This window comes from Emydura macquarii, unplaced genomic scaffold (assembly GCF_026122565.2).
Source record: "Emydura macquarii macquarii isolate MOO-44397 ecotype Brisbane River unplaced genomic scaffold, CSIRO-AGI_Emac_v2 contig_312, whole genome shotgun sequence".
NCBI classification, from domain to species: domain Eukaryota; kingdom Metazoa; phylum Chordata; order Testudines; family Chelidae; genus Emydura; species Emydura macquarii.
In genome coordinates, this window is record NW_027130449.1 from 913419 (window position 1) to 935854 (window position 22436).

Sequence of the window (22436 nt, forward strand, 5' to 3'; positions counted from 1 at the left end):
AGATAGTGAGATGCCACAGGCTCGGTGGCCAATGACACCCTACCACCTAACTCGTTCTCAACTGATGGAAACCCCATCTCCACCGAAACATCAGCATTCTGACAGGAAAGGCTATGGAGAGCACCTGGCCCAAGTTGGATGTAGGCACAGCTGAAGCAACGCAGACTGGACAGAAGACACGCTTTGAAGAGCTAGCCAGAACACTGCTTTTGCCTTCCATCAAAAGCGCACACCCCCCCTCTTTGTCAAAGGGGTGGGAAGTCTCCTGGTCTGGTTTGAATCCTTGCTCATATCAGGTGAGCAGGGAGCATCAGTTTCCAGAAATGTCTTGTGAACCCAGACACAGAATTCCGTGAATTTGTCACCTCCGGGCAAAGTTCCTTTAACTCCTAGTGTTAACTCCTAGGGGACAACTGGGATCAACTGAGCAAGGATACTAGGAATGGGGGGAGACGAACTCAGAAGGGGATCCCAGACGGGGAGAGTAGGGTTGGCCAGCCAAAGAGACTGGGACTTAGATGAGAAGCCTGAGCAGTGGAGATGGGGACAGTATAGGCAAGTAGAATGGAACTGGGATGAGAAGCCAATGGTGGGGAAGAGACAGGCCTGGGATATGGACAAGTTGGAGTGGACAGAGCAGAAGAGTCTGTGACCACAAAGCACACCCCCCCCTCCAGAGCCAGAAACGGAATCCAAGATTCCCAAGTCACCACCCCTCTGCTGTCAGCAAATATCTGTGAAACCCTCCAGTGAAGTCTCATCCCCCTCTACACAAAGGGTTACTATTGCTGTCAATTACTCCACCAGCTGAAGGGGTAGAGGTCTGAGGGACCTGAAGGTTCCAACCCTGCTGATGACACATGTGGTTCCATAGGATGAAATCGGTTTCCTCAATTTACTTTTTTTCATCTAGAATACATCTAGATTTTTACATCTAGAATATTATTGGGCACCTGAGTCAGGTATGGCAGCCACTTCAAAACTCATCGTTTCATAGGATTTAAGGATGGAAGGGATCTTTGGATCATCTAGTCTGTCCTATATATCACAGGCCATTAATTGCCACCCAGATACCCCTACCAGAGACTTCGGTCTTCTGAGGACTGAAATATTTTAGTTTAAACTGCATGCCACAGGGACAGTACGGAAAAACCAAGGCCCCTGCAACGCAGGGAATTGATTAGGTGAGAGATGCCCAAATGCTCCGAGCGGGCGAACCACATCCCGTGGTGTAGATGAAAATGAAAAATCCTTGAGTCCCTGCCAGACGAAGATCATGGGACAATTTCCACTCCAAAACAGAGCATACGAAGCAACTACTCAGGTACAGTAATTACCTCTTCAGTGGCTTGCCCCTTTGGTGCTGTTGGTTCAATGCCAAAAGGTTACATGAGCACGTTCTATTTCTGTTGCTTATCGACAAGGCTCTCTCTTACATTTACACAGGCATTTTCTCTGCAAACAGATTTGAAATAATCTGGTGTTGAAGTGACAGCTTAACCAATCAGGAAAATTGTCACCCAATGATCTGACGTTAAACAGTACTGTATTGTACCTTTGGTCTTAATGATGCACACGGTACTTTTCCACACTTCACACAAAGGGACTTCATTTCTCTGGACACAATGTAATACAAATAGATGTGTGACGCCAAGACCCTGCTGCGCCACACACGTAGCAATGGCGAGTTTATTTTGGGGGTGGGGGCAAGAGGAGACGGGAAAAAGATGAACATAAGCTGGAGTTGGGTGGTCGATGTGGAATCTGAGACACAAAAATGGAAAAGCAGGAGGTTGTCCCTTCCCAGCGAACAGGGAGAAGAGAAACTGGGTTTTTAGAAAAATAACGTTATTGTAAACCCAGCCCTGCAGGTAGATTCACTTTTTACTCTGGACAAATGGTTTTTCATTCCCCTCTCTCTAACCTTCACGCCCCTTTCTAAACACACAGGCAGCCCTTTCCAGATCCAGTGTTCCCCGCTGCCAACATAGCCCTGCCACTCTTTCATTCACCCCCAATGTCGATGCACGAGAAAGAGGGTACCAGCCATCTCCTATGTGCTGCCTCCTGGCTTGTGCGCTGGACAACAGGATGCGATGCAATGGCAGCTACCAATGCCATCACCAGGGGGGCGGCACCAATGCAACAGCCGCAGTGGGAGAGGTTAAGAAAAATGCCAGTCTGGAAGAAGCATCTGGAGTCAGAGAAATGGAGTCACTTGGCAGCTGTCCAGCAGCTGAACCATCATCGCTCTCTGTTCCGGCAGCTGAGGGTAGGAACCACGGACTAAGCACCGGGCAGGTGAGTCCCCATCTAAGCAGTGGGGCACAGGGTCTGGCAATGGTAGCACTGGGGCGGTAGGGGAAAGGTCACTTCTGAGGATCCAAGTTAATCTGTTAATGTTCCCCCTCCGCCCTGGTCTGCTCATCTAAACACACAATCCCTGTACACTGGCAGCAAATAACGGCAGTATCTGTGTCCGACCAGCTAGGCTGCCCTTTCGGGATTACTTCCCACACCCCTCGCCCCTTCAAGGGAATGTACCAGGCACACAGGAAAGCCCCAGAGATGCATTCGGGGCTTGTCTACATCTCGGTGCACATTGAAGATCAATGTTTTTTTCTTCATTTCAGTCTTGTTCACCTCCCCCACACACCGCCCGGTGGCATAGAAACGCCAATGCTGAAATCCAGTGAAGAGCAAACTCTGATCCTATGACGTCCCAAAGCCAGTGGCACTAAATAAGGTCGATGTTTTGAGCTTCCTCTGCCTTTTCTTTCAGCACAGGCTGACCGGTACGGCAGACGTGTCCCACACGTGTCAGCTCTGCCGCCAGATCATTTCCAAGGGTTCATTAAGCTTAATGCATAAAATCACTTGAACCCTGGATTGAAACCTGGCATAAAAGACCAACACACGAGGGGATTCCTAGATTCCAAGGCCAGAAGGGACCGTGTGATCATCCAGTGTGACCTGTATAGCACAGGCCAAAGACCTGCCCCGCAGTAACGCCTCCTGAACTAGGGCAGATCTTAAAAAACACATCCATACTTGATTTCTAAATTGCCGGTGTCCACAACTCTTAGTAACCACTGAAACAACTTCATTTCCCTCAGTCTTAAATATTTGCATCTTATTTCCACTCTGAATTTGTCTTGCTTCAACTCCCAGCCACTCGATCACATTATACCTTTCTCTGGTAGACAGAGGAGCCCATTATCCAAAATACACATACTTACAGGGTGCAATCAAGTCACCCCTTCACCGTCTCTGTTAGACTGAAGGAGCGCACTCTATCTAGCTTATCACTATAGGGTTGTTTTCTCATCCTTTAATCATTCTCATGGCTCTTCTCTGAACCCCTCCAATTCATCAACATCCTTCTTGAACGGCTGACACCAGAACTGGACAGAGTATTCCAGCATCAGTCACACCAGTGCCAAATACAGAGGTGTCTCGTTTCTCTCTACAGCTCTGCAGTTTAAATTTTTTTAAAAGCCATAGATAAGCAAGAATTCAGTTCATAGAATTGGAAGGGACCTCAGGAGGTCATCTAGTCCAACCCCCCTGCTCAAAGCAGGACTAACCAGGACTAACCTCAGCTAAATCATCCCAGCCAGGGCTTTGTCAAGCCACAGCTTAAAAACCTCCAAAGATGGAGATTTCACCACCTCCATAGGTAACCCATTCCAGTGCTTCACCACCCTCCTAGTGAAAAACTTTTTCCTAATGTCCAACCTAGACCTCCCCCACTGCAACTTGACCCGAAGTTACTTAAAAGCTTCTCCCTACTCCCCAGATAATACTGCTATCATCCAGACTGCATTATGGCTAGTTCCCGAAGGCCCACTGAAACACAATGGTCAGTCTGCTCTGGACAATACCCCTTTGCGGCAGGTTTGAATGAGTTAACAACATCGGTGTTGCTTTGCTATGAACGCTTGCGGCACACGCACGTCCCATAGTCAGATCACCTCGCTGGCAATCAGAGTAACCAAGATCAACGACATCCATGAGATGTATTTATTTCTAGGATGCTCATCCCTGTAATGTTGGAGTTCCTCATATTTATGAATGTGGCAGTAATGCAACCTTCCAGACGGCCGGCATACCTTGGCCCCGGGCTGAGGAGGGGGAAAAAAAATATCACCGCTATAGCCGAGAGGATAGTGCAGTCTCCATGGCCCAGTCACTCACTAGCAGTCTCAGCAGCAGGCCCAGTAAGTAGAGCCGAATGAATAATTGATTTTCTGGTTTGGTTGCCAAAAGCAAACAATGTTTGGAAATGGAACATTGAAACCATTTGTTTCAAAAATGTCCAACACGCTTCATTTGGACATTTCTGGTTGGTTTTTTCTCTTTTTTTCTTCCCCACCACCCCCAAAACTATTTGCTGAATTCAACCCAAATTCACAAATAGTTCTGGTGCCCTCAAAAGTGCATTTTTTCAGCTAATTTATTATTTGCCAAAAAAATGTTGCCCAGGGGACTAGTGACAGACTCAGTATTGGGTCCCAGTCCATCAGGAGCTGAACCAAGACAATCAACTTGGGATGCACAGGCAACCAGCTAGTCACTACAGACCACACACTTGGTATGCTGACGCAAGGGTGAAAGGTTCCATCGCTTCCTACCGATACACTGAACCACTAACACGCCACGTAAAGAAGTACAATACACACACATTTGACAGACCCTAACCACTAGAACTGGGTATTTCTCTCTGTCCTTGCTTTCTAAGGGACGTTACAGTACATCACCATACACCAGATTTCATAGCCTTCCAGATACTATGATGATGGCCACTATGAGAAGGTCTATTGTATCTTTAAAATTGCAGCAAGGAGTCAGGTTAGGTGAGGTGAAGGACGGGTAGCCGGTAAGGTTGCTGGAAGAAACTTTAAACTAAAGCAGAGCAAGACAAAGTAGCTTTAAGGAAGAATGAGTCTTTATTCCAGTAGGGCTCCTTGTTCAGTGTTAGAAGAAAGCAACATTTTCCGTGATTCTTTAGCACAGTCACAGGACAGGCTGGATTACATGGCAGAGAGGTACAAGCCGCTCTCCCCCCTGGAAGTGATGACTCGATATTTATACTGAGCCCTGGCGGGAACAAAAAGGTTTTGAGCCCTCCTTCCATAGAAGTCACAGATAACGGAGGCCATCAGGTTTAAAAACAGAGCGTAAGGGGGTTCTCGACACTAACCCTAAAGGGAACTGCACTGCCACCCCATGTGCTGCTTTGAGAATTCAGCCAAAGTTACAGCGCTTCCCCGGGGCCCCATCCACAGCTCCACAAAGAGAGACCGCATCAAAACCGGGATGTCAAAAGAGAAGCCAGAAGCCCTGAAAACATTCTGTTCATGGCGACCAAGTCTCTCTCCAGGAGACCGTTGCCTATCTGGCTCAAGAGGAGCGTCCCCTCTCCTGTCCTGCCCAATTAGAAAGGGAAATGAAAATTGCAGACATCCATTTCCACAGCCGTGACCCTCCTAATCTCATTTCCAGGGCAGACTAAAGACTACAGAGCCCAACAATGCTCTTCGAATTCTTCAGGGACAGGAATGCAAGCCAGTGGACGAACAAGGCAACTCCCCAACACAGGGGATGCATCTTCCCATACAACACAGTTCAACAATGCCCAGGGGAAGAACCTTTCTTGGCCCCAGAGACGAGGGGGAGATGTTGGCTGGGGTGAGCGGAGAACCGGCTACAAAGAACGGAACAGCTACAGGTGAACTGTAGTTTCCTTTCAGTGACCTGAACAAGCCAGATAAGCTTCACTCTCATGGCTTAGCTGATACGGGTAAAGCAGGTGTAATTTATTTCCTGTAATCCGACAGCACTTTAGAAGGGTGGATCAAGTGACAGGCTTTTACCAAACACTGTTTGAAGTGCAGTGATACACTACAGGATTATAGGAAGAGTCACAAACTGTAACAATGCCAGGGGATTCGAGCTCGTCACTTAAAAGCCAAATGCGTGGAGTAAGTGAAATACTTTTCAAGTAGAACAGGATATCTGCCGCAACCCACCCCAACAAAGTCACCAGAGTTTACCAGAGTAACACCTGGAATACAGATACATTCAGATGGACAGCAAGCAGTGCAAATTACTCCATGCAAATGGGCATATGGTCCAGCTAAAGCAAATGAGTGAAAACTGAGGCTGATGGTTTCTACGAGCAGCTCTGCCACTAATGTGATGTTGTCAAGTCCCTTGAGCTTTGTGCCTCAGTTTCCCCATGTCTATAATGGGCCTATTAATACTCTCTTTCACAGGAATGTTGCAAGATTTATGAATTAGGCACTAAACTGTAATCCTTTGATTAACTAGGAAGCGGGAAGTATTAACAGCCCATGCATAACATAGGACACACTGTTCTAGGGTGCTGCTGATATATAAAACCTCCGCACTCGAACAAAGCAAACATTCTAAGACATCGTGAAATATGAAAAGCACAAACTTGACATTTATTTTCACTGGATTTGCAGATTTTTAAAGGGCCACAGAAATAACCTTAAGAATATTTGTTCCATTGCTGGCCACCAGTATTACGTTGGAGTTTCCACAGTCCACATAAGGCTTATCTGCACAGGGACACTCGGGGCATGTCTGCACTTAAAATTCTGCATCAGCACCGCTGCTGCAGCGCTTTAATGAAGATGCTCTAAATGGCTGGGAAAGAGCTCTTCCGCCAGCAGAGTTAATCCACCTCGCTGAGAGGCGGGCGCTAAATCGGCAGGATTTTCATACCCGAGTGACACAGTTATACACCATCATAGGTCTGTCGGGTACCATGCCTCAGAAACGTTCATCCACATGAACTACAACTGTGACCCTGTTAATTCTGAACGCCTGTCCACAGGAGTTTAATGCAGTTTAACTAATCTGCTTCAAAGGTAGGTTTTAGGGTATGTCTACACTTACAGCGGCACAGCTGCAGCATGTGGGGGCAGACACTACTTACACAGACAGGAGGGTTTTCCCAACGAGGCAGGTGATCCACCTCCCCGAGAGGGGACAGCGAGGTCGGAGGTCAACGGAATAATTCTTCCCTCGACCTAGGGCTGTCTCAGCTGGGGGTTCGGTTGGTACATCTGCATCAAGCCAGGAGTGCCACAGCTGGACTGACCGAACTCTGTAGCATGCACCAGGCCTGGGTTAATGTGGATTAAACTTTCCTGAGCGGAGTCATCCCTAAACAGGTCCATGGACACCCACAAACTGCCCAACAGCTTACAGCACCAACTGGTGTAGACCTGGGTAAATGCCTCGCTCAGCACGAGATAGAAGAGGTGCCTCCCGTGCCAGGGGAGAAAGGCAACAAATGACTCAGTCCGGCCCCCCGGGCCCCCGCGATGGGGTGCGCCCCCCCCATATTCCAATCCCGCCGGCCCCAGCGCTGGGGGGCCTCTCCCCCCCATATTCCAGCCCCCCAGACCCTCCATATTCCCCCCCCCATATTCCAGCCCCACGCCCCCCCCGTATTCCAGCCCCCCCATATTCCAGCCCCACGGGGCCCCCCCATATTCCAGCCCCCCCATATTCCAGCCCCACGGGCCCCCCCCATATCCCAGCCCCCCCATATTCCAGCCCCACGGAGCCCCCCCATATCCCAGCCCCCGCGCTGGGGCGCGGCCCCCTTATCACGCCCGGCCAGTCTGTCTGGAGCCGGCAGACGGTGACCGCCGCAAGGCTGAACCGGCCCATCCCCGTGGCTCCGCTGCAGGCTCCTGGCTACAAGGCCCCGGCCCCGATCACAGCAGCCGCCCGGCCCGGCCCGGCCCGGCCCCGCTCACCAGCTGTCCCGGGGCAGAGCGCGCAGCAGGCGGATGCCGGGAGCCAGCGAGGATCTCATGGTGCGCGGCAGGGGCGAGCTCGGCTCCGGGGGGGCGAGCTCCAGGCGAGCTCCGCGGCGAGCGCTGCCATTTAAATGCCCCGCTGGAGCCCGGCCGCCCGGCACACGCTCTCCGCCGCGCCGCGCCCAGCCCCGCTCCCCGCCCCGCCGGTCACATGCTGCCTGCGGCCGGCCGGCGCCGGGCCCGGCTTGTGTGGGGCAGGGGGGGGGCCTTCCCCGCTCCTCCCCCTTCCTCCATCCCGCCTCTGTCCCCCTACAACCTCCGGCCTCTAGCCCCGCCGCACGCCCCGTCCCCCTTCCCCTGGGCCAGCCCCAGACCCCGCGGGGCCGCCGATGCTTGGACTCGTCCCTCTTTTAAGAACGGGCGTTTAGCTGGAGGCAAACTTCCCGCTGCCCTGGCGAGCAGAGCGTGGGGGCGACTCGCCACGTGCCGGGCTAACTGCGGGAGTCCCAGCGCCTGGGGTAATCTCAGCCCCCCGTTAGGGCAGGGAACGGTCCAGCCTTCCCGGGAGCAGGGAAAAGCAGGGGCAGGGAAAGGCTGAGCAGTCAGCAGGGAAAGGAAAAGAACCAGCTCAGGGTTTAGTTTTGATCTGGTGATGCTGAATTCAAATCTGACTCACTTTTCGATGTTTGGGGTCCTCCGTGGGGGTCACTGCCCTGCTGAGAACCTCAGCCTTCCCCACGGAGCTGATGTGGCAGGGCCAGGTGGATTTGGAGCTGCAAAACCTTTCCCGAGCTAATTAACACAATGAGGCTGCCGCCGACTGATTGCTTCTGCTCTATTCTTGGCCCTCGTTCACCGAGAGTGGGACTAGAAAGAGTCAATCCAGCTCGCACCAACCAACTGAGCATTGCACTCCTGGGTGGGTAAGTTTAGAAATACCCACACAGGGAGAAGATTTCTGATCAGGAAGACTCTTTAAGCTACCAGTGCAGGCAAAGCAAGATGCAATGGCTGGAAGCTATTGCAACTAGAAATAAGGCACAGGTTTTTAAGGGTGAGGGTGATTAACCTTTGGAACAACCGATGCAGGGGATTCTCCCTCACTTGAGGTCTTTAAATCAGGATTGGCCAAAGTGGTAAGAGATCTGCTGTAGCCCAGCCAGGAGTTATGAGTTCGATGCAGGAATCAGTGGCCACAGTTCAGGGCAACTCCTCTATGGTCCAGCAAGGGCACCCAATCTAGGCTCCTGGCTTCAGTCATCATCTCTCTTGGGCAGACACTACATCTCTCCTTTTGCTTCCTGGCTGGGATATTTCCAGACTTCACAGCTCTGCCTATACCGTGAGATCTTCAGCAAAATCAGACTGTCTAAGCAGGCGTGCTTTACTTTTCTGCTCCGAGACAGAAAACGGTGTAATTGCCAGAGTCATGTGACCATGCAGCCCTTTCTTAGCAAACACATCTATTCTTAAGGGAAAAGTATTGCAGAGAAAACATAATCAAAGATCCTACACAGGTGCTGATAAGCTGACCAGAGATTACCCTCTCTCTCCAAGGAGGGCTTTGGTCTGTGTCAGTCCTTCAAACCCACTCCCAAGGGTTTTTCCTTTGTTCACAAATTCATCACACCTTCATCTTGGGACAAGTCCCTGGAACATCTGGGTCTCTGAAGAGGCAGAGAATAGGTGGGTTTCACCCTGAGGGCAAAGCGTCAAAAGGCTGAGTTCTTGCATAAGCTGAGTAGGTGCATTTGCATACCTCTTACAAGAAGTTACATGCAATCCCATAATAGCATCCAAACATTTGCATTTGTAATACAATGAACTCTGAAAATTCTTCAACTTAATTCAATCAAGTTTATCCAGGGTATTGTCATGCCTGATGACCGCCCGCCCGCCTGCCCACCCACAGCATGCGGAGCTGAGCTCAGGAAGCAAGCCATGCCAAGGGACAGCCTCACATTTAAACTACAGGGCAACACAGAATGGTTTCCTGCAGTGGCGGTGTCCCGGATCCACGGGTCCGGTGCTCTTGAACAGCTCGGGAACGGTCCTTGGGAGGGTCCCTTCAGTGTGTCAGGCCCCCTTGGGGTCACACTCTTTCACCAGGGTCAGCCACTTGGCTTCACCGCCTCCTTAGACTGAACCTCGGAGCCTTCAGCACCCCTGCTTCACCCTGGGAGCTCCCTGCAGCGCGTCCACCTGAGTTGAACACGCGGGGGCACCTTGTGAACCCAAAGGGAGTAATACACCCCCAATGTCCTTAAACTGGAGTTTAAGCCAGCGTTGTAAAAGTAGGAGGGTTATCAGGTGTCTGGAACACAGCGCAGAAAGTCCTTAGTTAACACAGAGAACAGAGAGGTACAAAGCCCTCTGACTCTGACCCCCTTTAGTCCCAGTTCAGGCACTGCTGCCTCCAGCAGCCCCCACTTAACAATCCCACCTGGCCCCTCCGCAGTCCTTTGTCCTTGTTCTTGGGGAACACAGTCACCTGGCCTCCTCCTTATCCCTTTATTCTCCAGCTGGTCACATCTGGCTGGCTTCCAAAGGAGGGGGGCATCCATGGTTGTTAGTCACCAGGTGCCAAACTTGTCTTCTCGGACTGCCCAGACCCCAGGCAGCCGGGTGTCAGTCACACCAGGATCTCTGGGTCTCTGCAAAGAGTAAACAACCTTTTCCCACCACCTAGTTAACCATGCATCACATAGAGGAAACGGAGGCACACACAATATTCATACAAAATATTATGAAAAATTCCCACTCCGTCACCGGGGGCCTCCAGTTTTCCAGCTGTGGTGTTTTAATACACAATCTTGATAAAACTCCCCTGCCAATAGAGACCAGTTTGGTGAGGTGTTTTCAACAAGAGTGTCTGAACTATGGGGTAGTGATGTGACCACCTGGGGAAGCAGGGAACCTGCTGTTATTTGTTCCAGTTATTTTGGTTTATGGTTATTCTGTTCATGGAGCTTGAAACCGGAGTCACTCCCCCATCTCTGTGGTCAGGTGAGGAAAGCTCTCAAGTCCCTTCTCTTTCTGGCCCCCCACCCCAGTGTCACACTGAGGAGTGATGGCTCTCAGAATCGGCTATTTGTGAATGTATTGCACAAAATTCAATAAGTATTTTAAAAGGAAAGCCCTGTTTTCAGCTAGTACAAAGAGCTAGGGTCACGTAAAACAGCCACAGATGACAGTCAGAGATACAGCTATCAGCAGCGTGAAGTTCTGCCTCTCGGACCCTGTGCATCGCTCCCGAAGATAATAGTGCAGCTGTAAATTCCAGAGCCACAATGTTCCCTCTTTATAGGGTGCTGCATGTGCCCAACTATTCAAATTATAGATCAGTGTTTCTGTGCAGATGCATTTATCCAATGTGAGGTCTGTTTGCACGTGGAAGGAGTGCTAAGCCCCTTAGGGCGGGGACAATCTCCGCTTGTTTCTAAACACATGTTTAGTGCCCAGCAAGCCATAAATATTATCAGGCCTGATCCTGAACTCTTGAAGCAAGCAAAACTCCCACAGAAGAGTCAGTGCAAGTTTTGCCTGAGCAGAGGCTTCACCACTGAGCCCTTAAAGTGAAATCCAGAAGCCACAAAAAGTGAACCTACGTCCCATCTGTGTCACCAACCCTCATTTACAAAAAGCAAAGTAACGAAAAACGAGGGGTATCCCAGTCGTGCACCGCCACGTGATGTGCTTGCTGCTGTGTGGGAATTCATCAAGTTTATCACAACTTTCAGTTCCACAGGGCTGATTTTAATTGCATTTTGTTAGCTGGTTTCAGTATCAAAATCTTTTCTTTTTAGGAATACCCCTTTCAGTACGGAAGATCCACCCGTAGATGGGTTTGGCACTTATCATTCTTGACTTTTGAAACCTGGGTTGTGCTGTAGTTTACCAGGGAAGGTGTGCGACAGCATCCACTTATAGTCACATTATTAAGAATCTGTGGCTGTGGATTTGTGTCGTTAATTTGCACGCACACCGGACACCCTTTAAACCTTCTGCATTAGATAAACAGACACAGTTACCTCAGCGTTTGAAGCATTCCCTTTACGTCCCTGTACTGTAGGGAAACCTGCAGAGAGTGAGGAAATGGCAGTTATCTGAGGCCAAGGACGAGTGCTTAAGGGTGACTGCCGGACAGAATTATTTTCTTTTCCCTAAGGCTTGTATTTTGTGTTCACAATGTGAGTTTATTGGTGAAAGGGTTTCATCTGGCATCAGAGTTAGGGTTCTGCTGTGGGGAAACATACATTTCTTTGCACTGGACGATAGGTCCAATTGCTTTCCTCCTGAATTACCCTAGAGCATTGGAGGAAGGGAAATAAGGGGGGTTGGTACAACCCTCCACGGAACAGGCTGTGGGTCTGGGTCCCCAGCTGCATAGATCCCGGGGTGTCTGCAGGAGACCAGAGGCTCAGGCTGTTCCACATCCTGGCCTGGGCGAGGGTCAAAAGGTGTCTAACTAGTACACGCGACAAGTCGGGGGTAAACAAGGCCGACTAATCAGGGTAAAGCACAGGCTCCGTCCAGCTGAAGCACAAATGTTTGAGGTCGTCTACATTCTACATCCTCCCTGGGAGTGAGGTTTGCCCTGCATCCACACTAGAACTTCCTTGCACCAGTGGAGGTGGAGTGACTGTTGTCTCTGACAGCTGTCAAATGGGAGCGCTCCCAACAAACTGCCGTAATTCACCAGCTGAGTCACTCACCCCCACATTACCCCTCTCAAAATGCTCCCCCTTCCAGCTACGCAGTCCCAGCTGGCGACCTATCTGTGGATTGCTGGTGGGAACTGCATTTTCTGCCCCTCCCATTGCCTTCCTCCTGGCCAGGCTGCTCACACATCTTCTCCTCCCCTACTTCCCCACTTCAGATAAAGTCCCAGCTCTCCTGCTTGTCTGTGGCTTTCCAGTTGGCCTACAAACCCCCTTGGTGGGTGAGTAGCCTCTGGGAGCTGGGCCTGTAACAGCCCCGCATCTACTGGGGCAGAGGGTTTAACTTTATTGTCTTTAGAGTATCCCTAAAGGTCAGGAGAGAGGTACATCATAATGGTGGGTGTAGGGAAAAGTGTATCTCTGGGTGAGACTCTGTGGCCTGTGTCGTGCAGGAGATCAGACTAGATGATCACAAGAATCCCTTCTGGCCTTAAAGTTTAAGACTTTGAAAAAAGAAAAGGTGTTCTTGTTTACCTTTCCATAACCCAGTGGCAGGGGTGTGGGCAATGGCCGTGAAAGGCAGGGTATTTACAACTGATGAAAGGAAATACTTTTCTATTTTACACCCTGCACAATTAACCAGGGGAACTCACTGCTACAGGATGCTGTTGAGGACGAAAGCTTAGCAGGGCTAGAAAAGGAATTGGGCTCTTAGATGAGAACATCAGCAGCTAAAAGGACAATGTCTGAACACTGCAGTGAATACGCCAATCACTGACAGCTTGGAGGTAAAGAAGAGACGTCCCAGGCAGGCATGTTATTGCATAGTTGTCCATTATGAAGGTTTCACACCTACCTCTGTGTAGGCCAGGACATGGGACCTGTGATCTGATCAGGTCTGGCAAGTCTTATAATCCTAACGTTCCCATGTAACCCCACTGCCCCAAAAGACGAAAACAAAACACAAGTGCAATGGGACACCCTGGGGGTGGATGTCGGTGCCTATACGTGCACACCCGGAGTGTGCGAGAGCACGCAGCTGGCTCATGCCTCAGCACATTCAAGCGTGTGTGACAATCACAGACACTCTCATCGGCTGTTGCTGACAGACGAGAAGAACATTCAGATAAGTACAAACTGTCGGACTCAAAACAGCAAGGGAAACCTGTAACCTGTTAGTGTTTGCAAATGATAATTAAGTAGTAGTCGAATGTGACCTCATGTCCATAATTGACTTGGGTTTCCACGCTTTTGATAAGGATTGCCATAAAAGCTTATTAAGGAATCTAAATAACCACAGGACAAGGGGCAAAGTCTCATTAGGGAGTGAGCAGTGGTTGGGCAATAAGGAAGCCCTGCCTGTCCTCAGAAAGGACAGAGGTTAATAGGAGTCAGGTCTGAGGGGCTGTATTGGAACCAGGGTGACTAATACATTTAATTATGGTTGGAAGAGGAAATTTCCTTGAGTTGGTGACATTGATTTCAGTGATTTGCTGCCATTATTTTAACCACAGGCTTCCCTTGGCCTCTACCAAACCCCATTGCATGTGTGTTTACGAGAGCCTATTCGTTTGTTTACCCATTTAAAACCCCCATTTTCATAACTAACGAGGGAGGGAACGCCCTTCAGCAAATAAACCTGGATTAAATGCTCCTGAAACCATTGCAGAATGGGTTGATGCTTGAGAAGTTTGAGCTCCAGGGACAAGTCGTCTTTGGCAGGGCTGAAGGAGCAGCGAACAGACAGGGCTGGACGAGGACCCCAGCTCTCCTTGAGATTACTGGCACAATTCCAACAAGCACATCACCACTGCTCTTGGCTGAGTGATTTGCAGAGAGATTGTCACAATAGCTGTTAGTTCGCTGGTGGCATTTGAGTTCAGCGACCAGGAACCGCAGAAGATTTTAAGTGCCTCGAGCTGGACTTTCCTGCATTAGGAGATTGGGCAGTAAGACAAGGGATGAGATTTCATTGATCATCCCAAGGCTGAAACAAAACTCATCTATGTTGCAGGGTCCCTTGAGAAAGGCATTGGCCTCCCCACGGGGATGCCTTGATGCTCAGCAGACTGGTGGTTTTTCCACCCCCGAGGTCGGTATGGGAGTTAAAAATTCCTAGTTTATTAAACTGGTCCTTCCTTCCTTCACCTGCGCCCCAAAAGCCAATATAAATCCACTCCAGAAAACCTAGCAGCTTGTGTGAGGACAGGCTGAAGAGCCAGAGTTTGGGATTTGCACCTGGATCTTTCCTTTTTCTACCCACTCAGACTGACCCTCTCCCTCTGCGTCAGGCTTTTCCAGCACTTGAGCACATCAGCTGTAGCTCTCAGCCATTGCTTTTGATGCAAAAGTCTTCTTCTGGCCCATCCTATAAGTGGTGGCCCCAGCTGTGGAAGGAGGCGATTCAGAGGGCACTGGCTACACGGCAGTATAAGGGTTAATGGGACTCAGGTCAGCTGATCTGTGTTAGAGAACCATGGGCTTGAGCATCTACACTGATTCCTAACCCTGCATTCAGACTTTTCTGAGCCAGGATCGAACCTGGAGCTCTGGCTTCCACACGGCAGCATGCAGACCGGAGTCAAACCAACACTATCCCAGAGTCCCTAGCGCTCGCATGAAAAGTGGCTGCTCCAGCCCTTTGACCGCCGGGCACTGTGGGAACCTTTCCTGCCCACCCTGCATGTTACAGGAAGTTTGGACAGCCGCCAACGCAGCCTGCGGCAGGCATTTGGTCTGGACGCTCCCAGCTATCACGGTCAGCCACACGGAGCAGAAGGCACCTTTTGAAGAACTCCTCCAGCGTCAGGAAACAGGCGGAGCTTCCGTCAGACGTCAGTTGACATTTTGGTAGCATTTTCTGACCCCCCCGCAAAGGAACCTGGCAGATTTCGTGTGGGAATAGAGGAGGAGGAGGCGAGGAGGAAGAGCGCCCTGGCATGGCAGACTTGCACTGGCAGATGCTCAGGACACTCAGAATAGCCGCTGATGATAGACAGGTGCTCCTGGCGCAGAGCCACAAGCACGGACTGGTGGGATCCATCATCCTGCAGAGCTGGGATGACCAGCAGTGGGTCTGGATCTTTCGCATGAAGAAAGCTGCATTCCTGGAGCTTCGTGAGCAGTTTGCCCTGACCCTCCCATGTAAAGGGACACGCATGGAGGTCGCCCTTGCTGGTCCGGGAGCAGGTTGCTAGAACCAGGTCCGTCGCCAGCCAGTTTGGTGTTGGAAGGTGAACTGTGGGTGAGGTTTCTGAGCCCGTCAGTCATGTGGTTGACCCCAAAGCGGCTGGCATTAAAGATATTCCGGAGGTAATTGCTGGCTTTGAGAGAATCAGGTTTCCTAGCTGCACCGGGGCCATTGATGAGACGTCTGTGCTCGTAGTTTGCCCTCCGCAAGACACACACGAGAACATGACGGGTACCACAGGTCCTCAGGGACCCCAGAGGGTGATTTATGAACGTCAACGTGGGCTGTATGGGGAAAGTTCACGATGCCAGGGCTTTTCGCCGATCAGGAGTCTACGTTCATGGACCGGCTGGGACACTATTCCCACCATGTAAAGATCCCCTGTCACGGGCAGGGCTGGTGGCCCTCCCTCGCTTTCAATCTCCGAGGGAGGCCAGACTTCCGGGTGCCTGCGCCCTGTGGGGAATTCTAACAAACAGGGGACAGGCTCCAGCTCTCAGCAGGGCGAGCACACAGTTCAAGGCCCCAGCCCTTAGGCAGGGGAGGGTAGGCAGCAGGGTACAGCCTCCAGCCCTCAGCGGGCGATCACCCCTAGGTCGGGGTAGGAAGGGGGGAGGGGGACGCAGGCCCACCTGACTGCACTGTGTCCCAGCCCAGGGTCCTGGCAGTGATGGGGTGTCAAGTCACCAGGGCCTGATGAAATGCATCCCAGAGTGCTCAAGGAACTGACTAAGGAGATATCTGAGCCCTTAATTATTATCTTTGAAAACTCACGGAAGACGGAAGAGATTCCAGAGGACCGGAAAAGGGCAAATACAGCACCAATCTATAAAAAGGATAATAAGGACAACCCGGGGATTACAGCCCAGTCGGTTTAACTTCAGTACACGGAAAGATAATGCAGCAAATAATCAAGCAAGCAGTTTGCAAACACCTAGAAGATAATAAGGTGATAAGCAACAGGCAGCATGGATTTGTCAAGAATAAATCATGTCAAACCAACCTAACAGCTGTCTTTGACAGGGTAGCAAGCCTTGTGGATAGGGGGGAAGCAGTAGATATGGTTTCGCTTGGACTTTAGAAAGGCTTTTGATACCGTCTCATAAATAAATTAGGGAACTACAGCTGCTAACAGAGCCTCTCACAGTGCCACGCGCACGGCTGGGGGAAAGGGGAAACTAAACTCCCGAAGAACATGTTGTCTGCACTCCTCTGCCACTGAGGTATCAGAGACACAAGAGGCAGAGGGCTGTTCTGCCGCCCAGTGCTGGCTGGTAAACGCGAGGCGTCCTGCACTGGAAGGGAAGGCAGGCAGAGATGCTCTGTGCCATTTCCATGGGAATCTAGTTCATAAACAGAGAAATCTTCACACCTGCCCGTTCACAGCTTCTAGATGTAAGAGAAGGAAGAGAGGACCTGTTTGAAATCTAGCCACAGAAAGTTCTGTGTAGATTTGCATTTGTTTGCAGAGCTTTTCAAACTCTCTTTACCAGCCTCCAGACAGAGTCAGACCCTTCCCCAGAGAAAATAAGCGAGTTAATAAAGTCAGTTTGCAGTGAATACTTTGTAGGCTCAAGAACTGTCTGTGCCACTAGAGATAACGCTTTAAACTCACTCACAATTATTTGCCACCACCCCAAAGCTGACAGTTTGTTAGTGTGGCTGTGTCCGCACAAGCTTTACACGCGCAGAGGAGCTGTTTATGGGAGATGGATTATTAGGACTTCCGCAGTGTGATGATCATCACAGTGTTTGATAAAAGTGAAATCCCTTTATTGCAGAGCTGACGGTACCGAATCCTTCCCGGGGGAAGCTCAAGAGGAAAAAGATTAATTCACAGAAATGTAGCCGGCTGGAGCAGCACGAGTAGCTGAAACAGGGACACCATGGGGAGCCCAACTGGGGTCGCCCTTCCTCCTAGCACCCTTCAAACCCACAACTGTGCAATGGAAACCGCCGCAGCTCCACCTCCCTCCCCAGCCTGTGAGCTCAGGAGCAAACTAAGACAAGCCACGAGTTGCTGGGATGACGTGGAAGACATAGAACCAAGCCGGGACACAGCCCAGCCCCTGCAGGAGGACCTGCAGATCCCAGCCCAGGGGCATTAACAGCCTTTGCTCTGGACATTGGTGTTTGCTCTCGCCCCTTCCCGCACCATCTCGCCTGGCTCAGGGGAACTCTGTGCTCCCCCCTCTTCTCCTTTCTCCCCGGCCTCTCCTCAGCTAAGGAACCCGCCCTGACACAAACCAGCTGCAGCACTGGGCACTGACTGGTATTGGCTACCATCACTCAGCTCTTCTGTTATGTGCCTTCCCTCCAGCCTGGCTGCTGGCTCCGTTAGCCTGCCCGGCAAGCTCACAGAGGAACTTAGGCCGTGCAGTGCCGGGCGTTTTGTCCCCAGTCAGGAGGAGGAGTCAGAAATCCCAATTTTTCACAAATGCACAAAAAAGTGAGTTTGGGGAGAACGGAACTGGAATTCGTCAGCCGGCTCCCTGGGAGTTGAGCAGCCGGGGAGTCAGCTGGCCAGACAGCCGGCCTCCAGGGCAGCCCGCCAGCTGTGGAGTGGGGAGCCCGGCTGCCTGGGGAGTCCCAGAGACAGGGAGGTTGGGCGCAAGCTGCCTCGGGCCCCTGGCACCTCCCAAGAGCAGTGGCAAAACTCCCGTGGGAACACCCTGGGGGGTGGCTCCAGCCAGAGGCGACGGGGGCCCAGGTGGCTGAGAAGTTGACCCTGGAGCAATTCTTCTGAGTTCTACCGGCGGGAGGTTGGGAATGAATAACTCAGAACTGCCCTGAGATGTTGTCTGAGGCCATGATGTTGACTGGAAACTATCAGCCTGATGGCAGAGAGCCCATGCAGCAAGCCAGCCATGGCATGACCCCTACAAGGAACAGAGGGGAGAACCTGGAAGGGCAAAGTGAGGGGCACAGGGCCACCCGGCCCCAGCAGAGCGAGGCCCCTCTATCTAGAGACAAGGGGTGGTGTAAGCAGGGGATGGTGCTGCAATCATGGGGAATTTTCCTGGCTTCTGTACTGCCCCAGCGGAACTGGGTGGTGAAAGGATCTGGCTTCAAGACTGAGTTTGATACGTTTATGGAGGGGATGGTATGGTGGGACAGCGTAATTTGGCATTTGACTGATCTCTGACTAGCCTGTGGTGGGATGTTGGCTGGGGTGGGCTCTGAGTTACTACAGAGATTTCTTTCCGGGTGTCTGGCTGGTGAGTCTTGCCCACGTGCTCATATTTGGGGTCGGGAAGGACTTTCCCCCTAGAGCAGATTGGGGGGTTTTCTCCTTCCTCTGCAGCATGGGGCATGGGTCACCTGCTGGTGGACTCTCTGTGCCTTGAAGTCTTTAAACCATTATTTGAGGACTTCAGTAACTCAGTCAGAGGTCCGGGGTCTATTACAGGAGCGGGGGTGAGGTTCTCTGGCCTGCGTTGTGCGGGAGGTCAGACTGGATCATCATAATGGTCCCTGCTGACCTTAGAGTCTATGAGGTTTCCCACCCAGCTCCCTTTACTCCGGTGCCTGCCTGACGTCCAAGACTCCACTTTCTCTCTCCCGTGCGACAGGGTCCTTGTAATCTCACTAAGCAGGGCCCAAGCTTCCTAGGTGGCTCGACCTCCGGTCTCGTTGTGGGTCACTCAGGACAGGGGCTAGGGGTCCCCACGCTGGGGTACTCTCTCCGCACCGGCCACTTCCCTGACCCACTGATCACGACCTTGATTTCAAACCACACACGCTTTCTGAACCAGCAACTGCAAAGCAATCAGGGAATACTACGGGACCAAGGAGCGCCAGGCGGTGCACACAGGGACACTGCAAACAACACTCTCTGGGACGCAAGAAAATTCACAGCCTATTCTTTACCCGTCCCAGGCCCCCTTCCTTCCCAGCCCTGGCTGTGCTACGCTGATACTGCGGGTAAGGCCTCTGCTGTGGTGGCAGGCGGCTACACGCCCTCCGGATCTAGGTGGAGGGCATCGGGCTCCCAGTGGGATCATGCCCCGACCCTCCGAGTCCGGCCTTCATGGCCCTCTTGTCTGGCACCATCTCCCTCCGCTGGGTCCTCTCTGCCCAGGCCCCCCTCGGGCTCGCCCCCCACTCACCTCTCAGCTCCGGTTTATGTGTGCATTGCCGTGTCTGCTGTCCCGGCTCTGGCCTCGTGGCTCCCCGCTGCAGCTCGGTCCTGGCTCGCCATTGGCGTGGCTGGTTTACCGTGTCAGCCCCCCAGCGCCGCACAGCTGCTCTCTGCCTGGCTCTGCCTCCCTCTGCCCCGGCCTCCCCAGATCACCGCAAGGATGGGCCCTGGGCTCTCGACTCCATCACTGGCCTGCCTGCCCTGCCAGGCTGCTTTGGTGTGCTGCCTTCTCCCTGTCTGCCCCAGGAGCCTGACTCCTCTTCTGCCCTTCCCCTTCTCCTGGGATTGGGAGAGGGCCTGCCAAAACCCCACCCCGTTTCCATAAGGACCCAGCAGCCTAAGGTGACCAGCGCCCAAAGGGAAAACAGGACGCCGTGTGGAGCTAGCCTGAGGCCTTCCCTCCCCCCGAGGCAGAACTGGCCTGGGCCACGTGCCCACGCCCGGTCCTGCCCCCCCACGGGGGGCTAGTGTCATTGCTCCCCCCCTCGATGTTCCTCCGTGTCCCCTCCATGTCCTCAGCATTTGTCCTTTGCTTTTGCCAAAGAACAAATGGGCCAAATGCCTAGTTTTGCCAAAAAAGTCAGGACGGCCAGGACAGGGCTTAATAAAGGGACTGCCTGGGTCAAAATGGGACGGATGGTCACCCTACGGCAGCTCCCTTACACAGGGTACCCAACTCCCCAGAGGATGGCCCGGAGGGGGGGACAGGAGTGCCCTTCCCCACCACCGGCGGGTGACATAAGAGAGCCAATGAGTTCCTCTAGGCCGATGAGGAACTGTTTCACCTATGGGCAAAACCTCCATTTCTGGCGGGATTGCCCTTACGGGGAATACAGCCGCAGGCAGGTCCAGGTGGCTGACACCCAAGCACACAAGAGGAACGCAGGGACATTGGTAGTGCCTGTTCAGGTCAAGGGGGTTTAAGCGAGTTGGGGTGTTGCTAGATCTTAGTCAGGGAAGGCTTAGTAGGCCCAAATGCAGAGCCTATGGGGACGATTTACTTACAAGGTATCCATGGCGATGTGCACCCTACACAACGAGGAAAGTAGAGGTGAAGGTACGGGCCAGACTAAGGAGGTGCCCACGTGGGATAGCCTTGCACCTGCTCGGAGAGCGAGGTAGTGCTGACAGACAGGAAGCATAGCCACCCACAGCGACTCCTGTTTGCGCAATCTGTATCTGAAAGCCCACACTCCGTCTACATGAGTTAATGGACACTAGCTTGGAGGCTGTAGCAGGCTCATAAACCTGTCTCTGCGGGCCAAAAACCCCCATCGTGTTAGTTTGGGTTAGACAAGTACAGAATTGGGGCCATTTCTTCTGTAGGAAAGCGGATGAGAGTTGTCTGTCATGGTAGAAACTGTCCACCCAGCTGAAGTGACATCACCCAGCCTCCAATCGATCTGTAACATGGATGGATGATGGTCCCTCCCCTTCTTTTCTTCTGTACACATGACTCCTTAACTCAGGCCCTAGTCTTTGCTGTTGTGCTGGTTCCATCTTCCTTGGCCCCCATTCCTGGCCCCAGTGCTGCTCTTCCGTTCATGTCTCACAGCTGTTCGTGGCATCCCAGACAGATGCTCCCTGTCTCATGCTTGCACAAAGCGGGAGGAACCTTTCCTTCCAGCAACCTGACGGGGAGCTAGCATATGAGGCAAGGCTTGGCACAATGCCCAGTCAGTCCAGGAGCTGCTCCCTCACCTGGGAATGGCATTCAGCAGCCTGGCTGGAATGGGATGCTGCCAGAGGAAGGGGACACTGCTATGTGGCCTTGCACTGCTCTGAAAACAATCTCTCTCAGCGGTTAATTTCAATGCTCTAACGGAAGTTACAAGTATACTAAGGAAGCCCCCATAATTTTTACGATCAGATCGCCCAGCACTGACCAGTTACGGGGTGAGTCAGTCAGTTGTTTGCATCAGGATCCCAAAGCCCCTGTACCAGAAACATCCCCACGTTCTTGACAACACTGGAGGTTTTGCCTTTTCAAACCACTAGGGACAGCCAGACAAAATCCAAGCGTTCTGTTTCCTCAGTCCAGGATTTAATTAGAGTCGCATGATCTGGGCAGAACGTCTGTACTAGAACTAGGGGGGGAGGCCCAAAGCCTCGTCAATGTTTTTCCACAGCAATGCAAGCAGCTGATTTTCCAAGAAGGTTTCTCGTGACAGCTTCAGGGGCTCAGTTTGGGGCTTTTTCCGTTTTTGTTTGCATGCCCTGTGCCACACGACTCAGTTTCCCCAAGAGTTTGACATGGGTGAAGTCACCATGGCGCACTGGGACCCTGAAGATTCAAATGTCAGAGCAGAGACATCTCTGCTCCCAGCCCTTATTTCCCAGGACAGCACTGTCCCCGAGCTCAGCTCACCGTTGCATAGCAGCTGTCATGACTTATCCACAGAGAGGGTCGTCCCACGCAGCAGACTCCTTGTGCAATTCCCACTGGAGAGCTGGCAGCACAGATGAATTCAGTGTTGGACTTTCCTCTGCTATGTGCTGTATCTACGCGAGGGGGGGTGGGCTGGTTGCATGGGAAAGACCTGCACTTCTTGGGCTACTCTTCCCGCTAGCCTCCGATTGGCATCTCCTTCACTATTTGTTTCTTTATTTTCTAGCCAGAAATCTAAATCTCCAGCCCCTGC

General features: G+C 51.9%; 1 protein-coding gene across 3 annotated transcripts in view; it reads right to left on the reverse strand.

The window, feature by feature from the left end:
- Positions 1 to 7987, reverse strand: part of SLC37A2 (solute carrier family 37 member 2) — a 50568-nt gene extending 42581 nt beyond the window's left edge. Inside the window, exon 1 of one of the 3 annotated variants that reach the window (XM_067563140.1) lies at positions 7800 to 7981. In XM_067563140.1, the coding sequence (XP_067419241.1) occupies positions 7800 to 7858 (59 nt within the window). In that variant the 5' untranslated portion in view covers positions 7859 to 7981. Of the gene's footprint in view, positions 1 to 7799 lie in introns of all 3 variants that reach the window. The other 2 variants (XM_067563131.1, XM_067563121.1) reach the window with 2 other exon arrangements.
- Positions 7988 to 22436: the final 14449 nt, after the last annotated feature.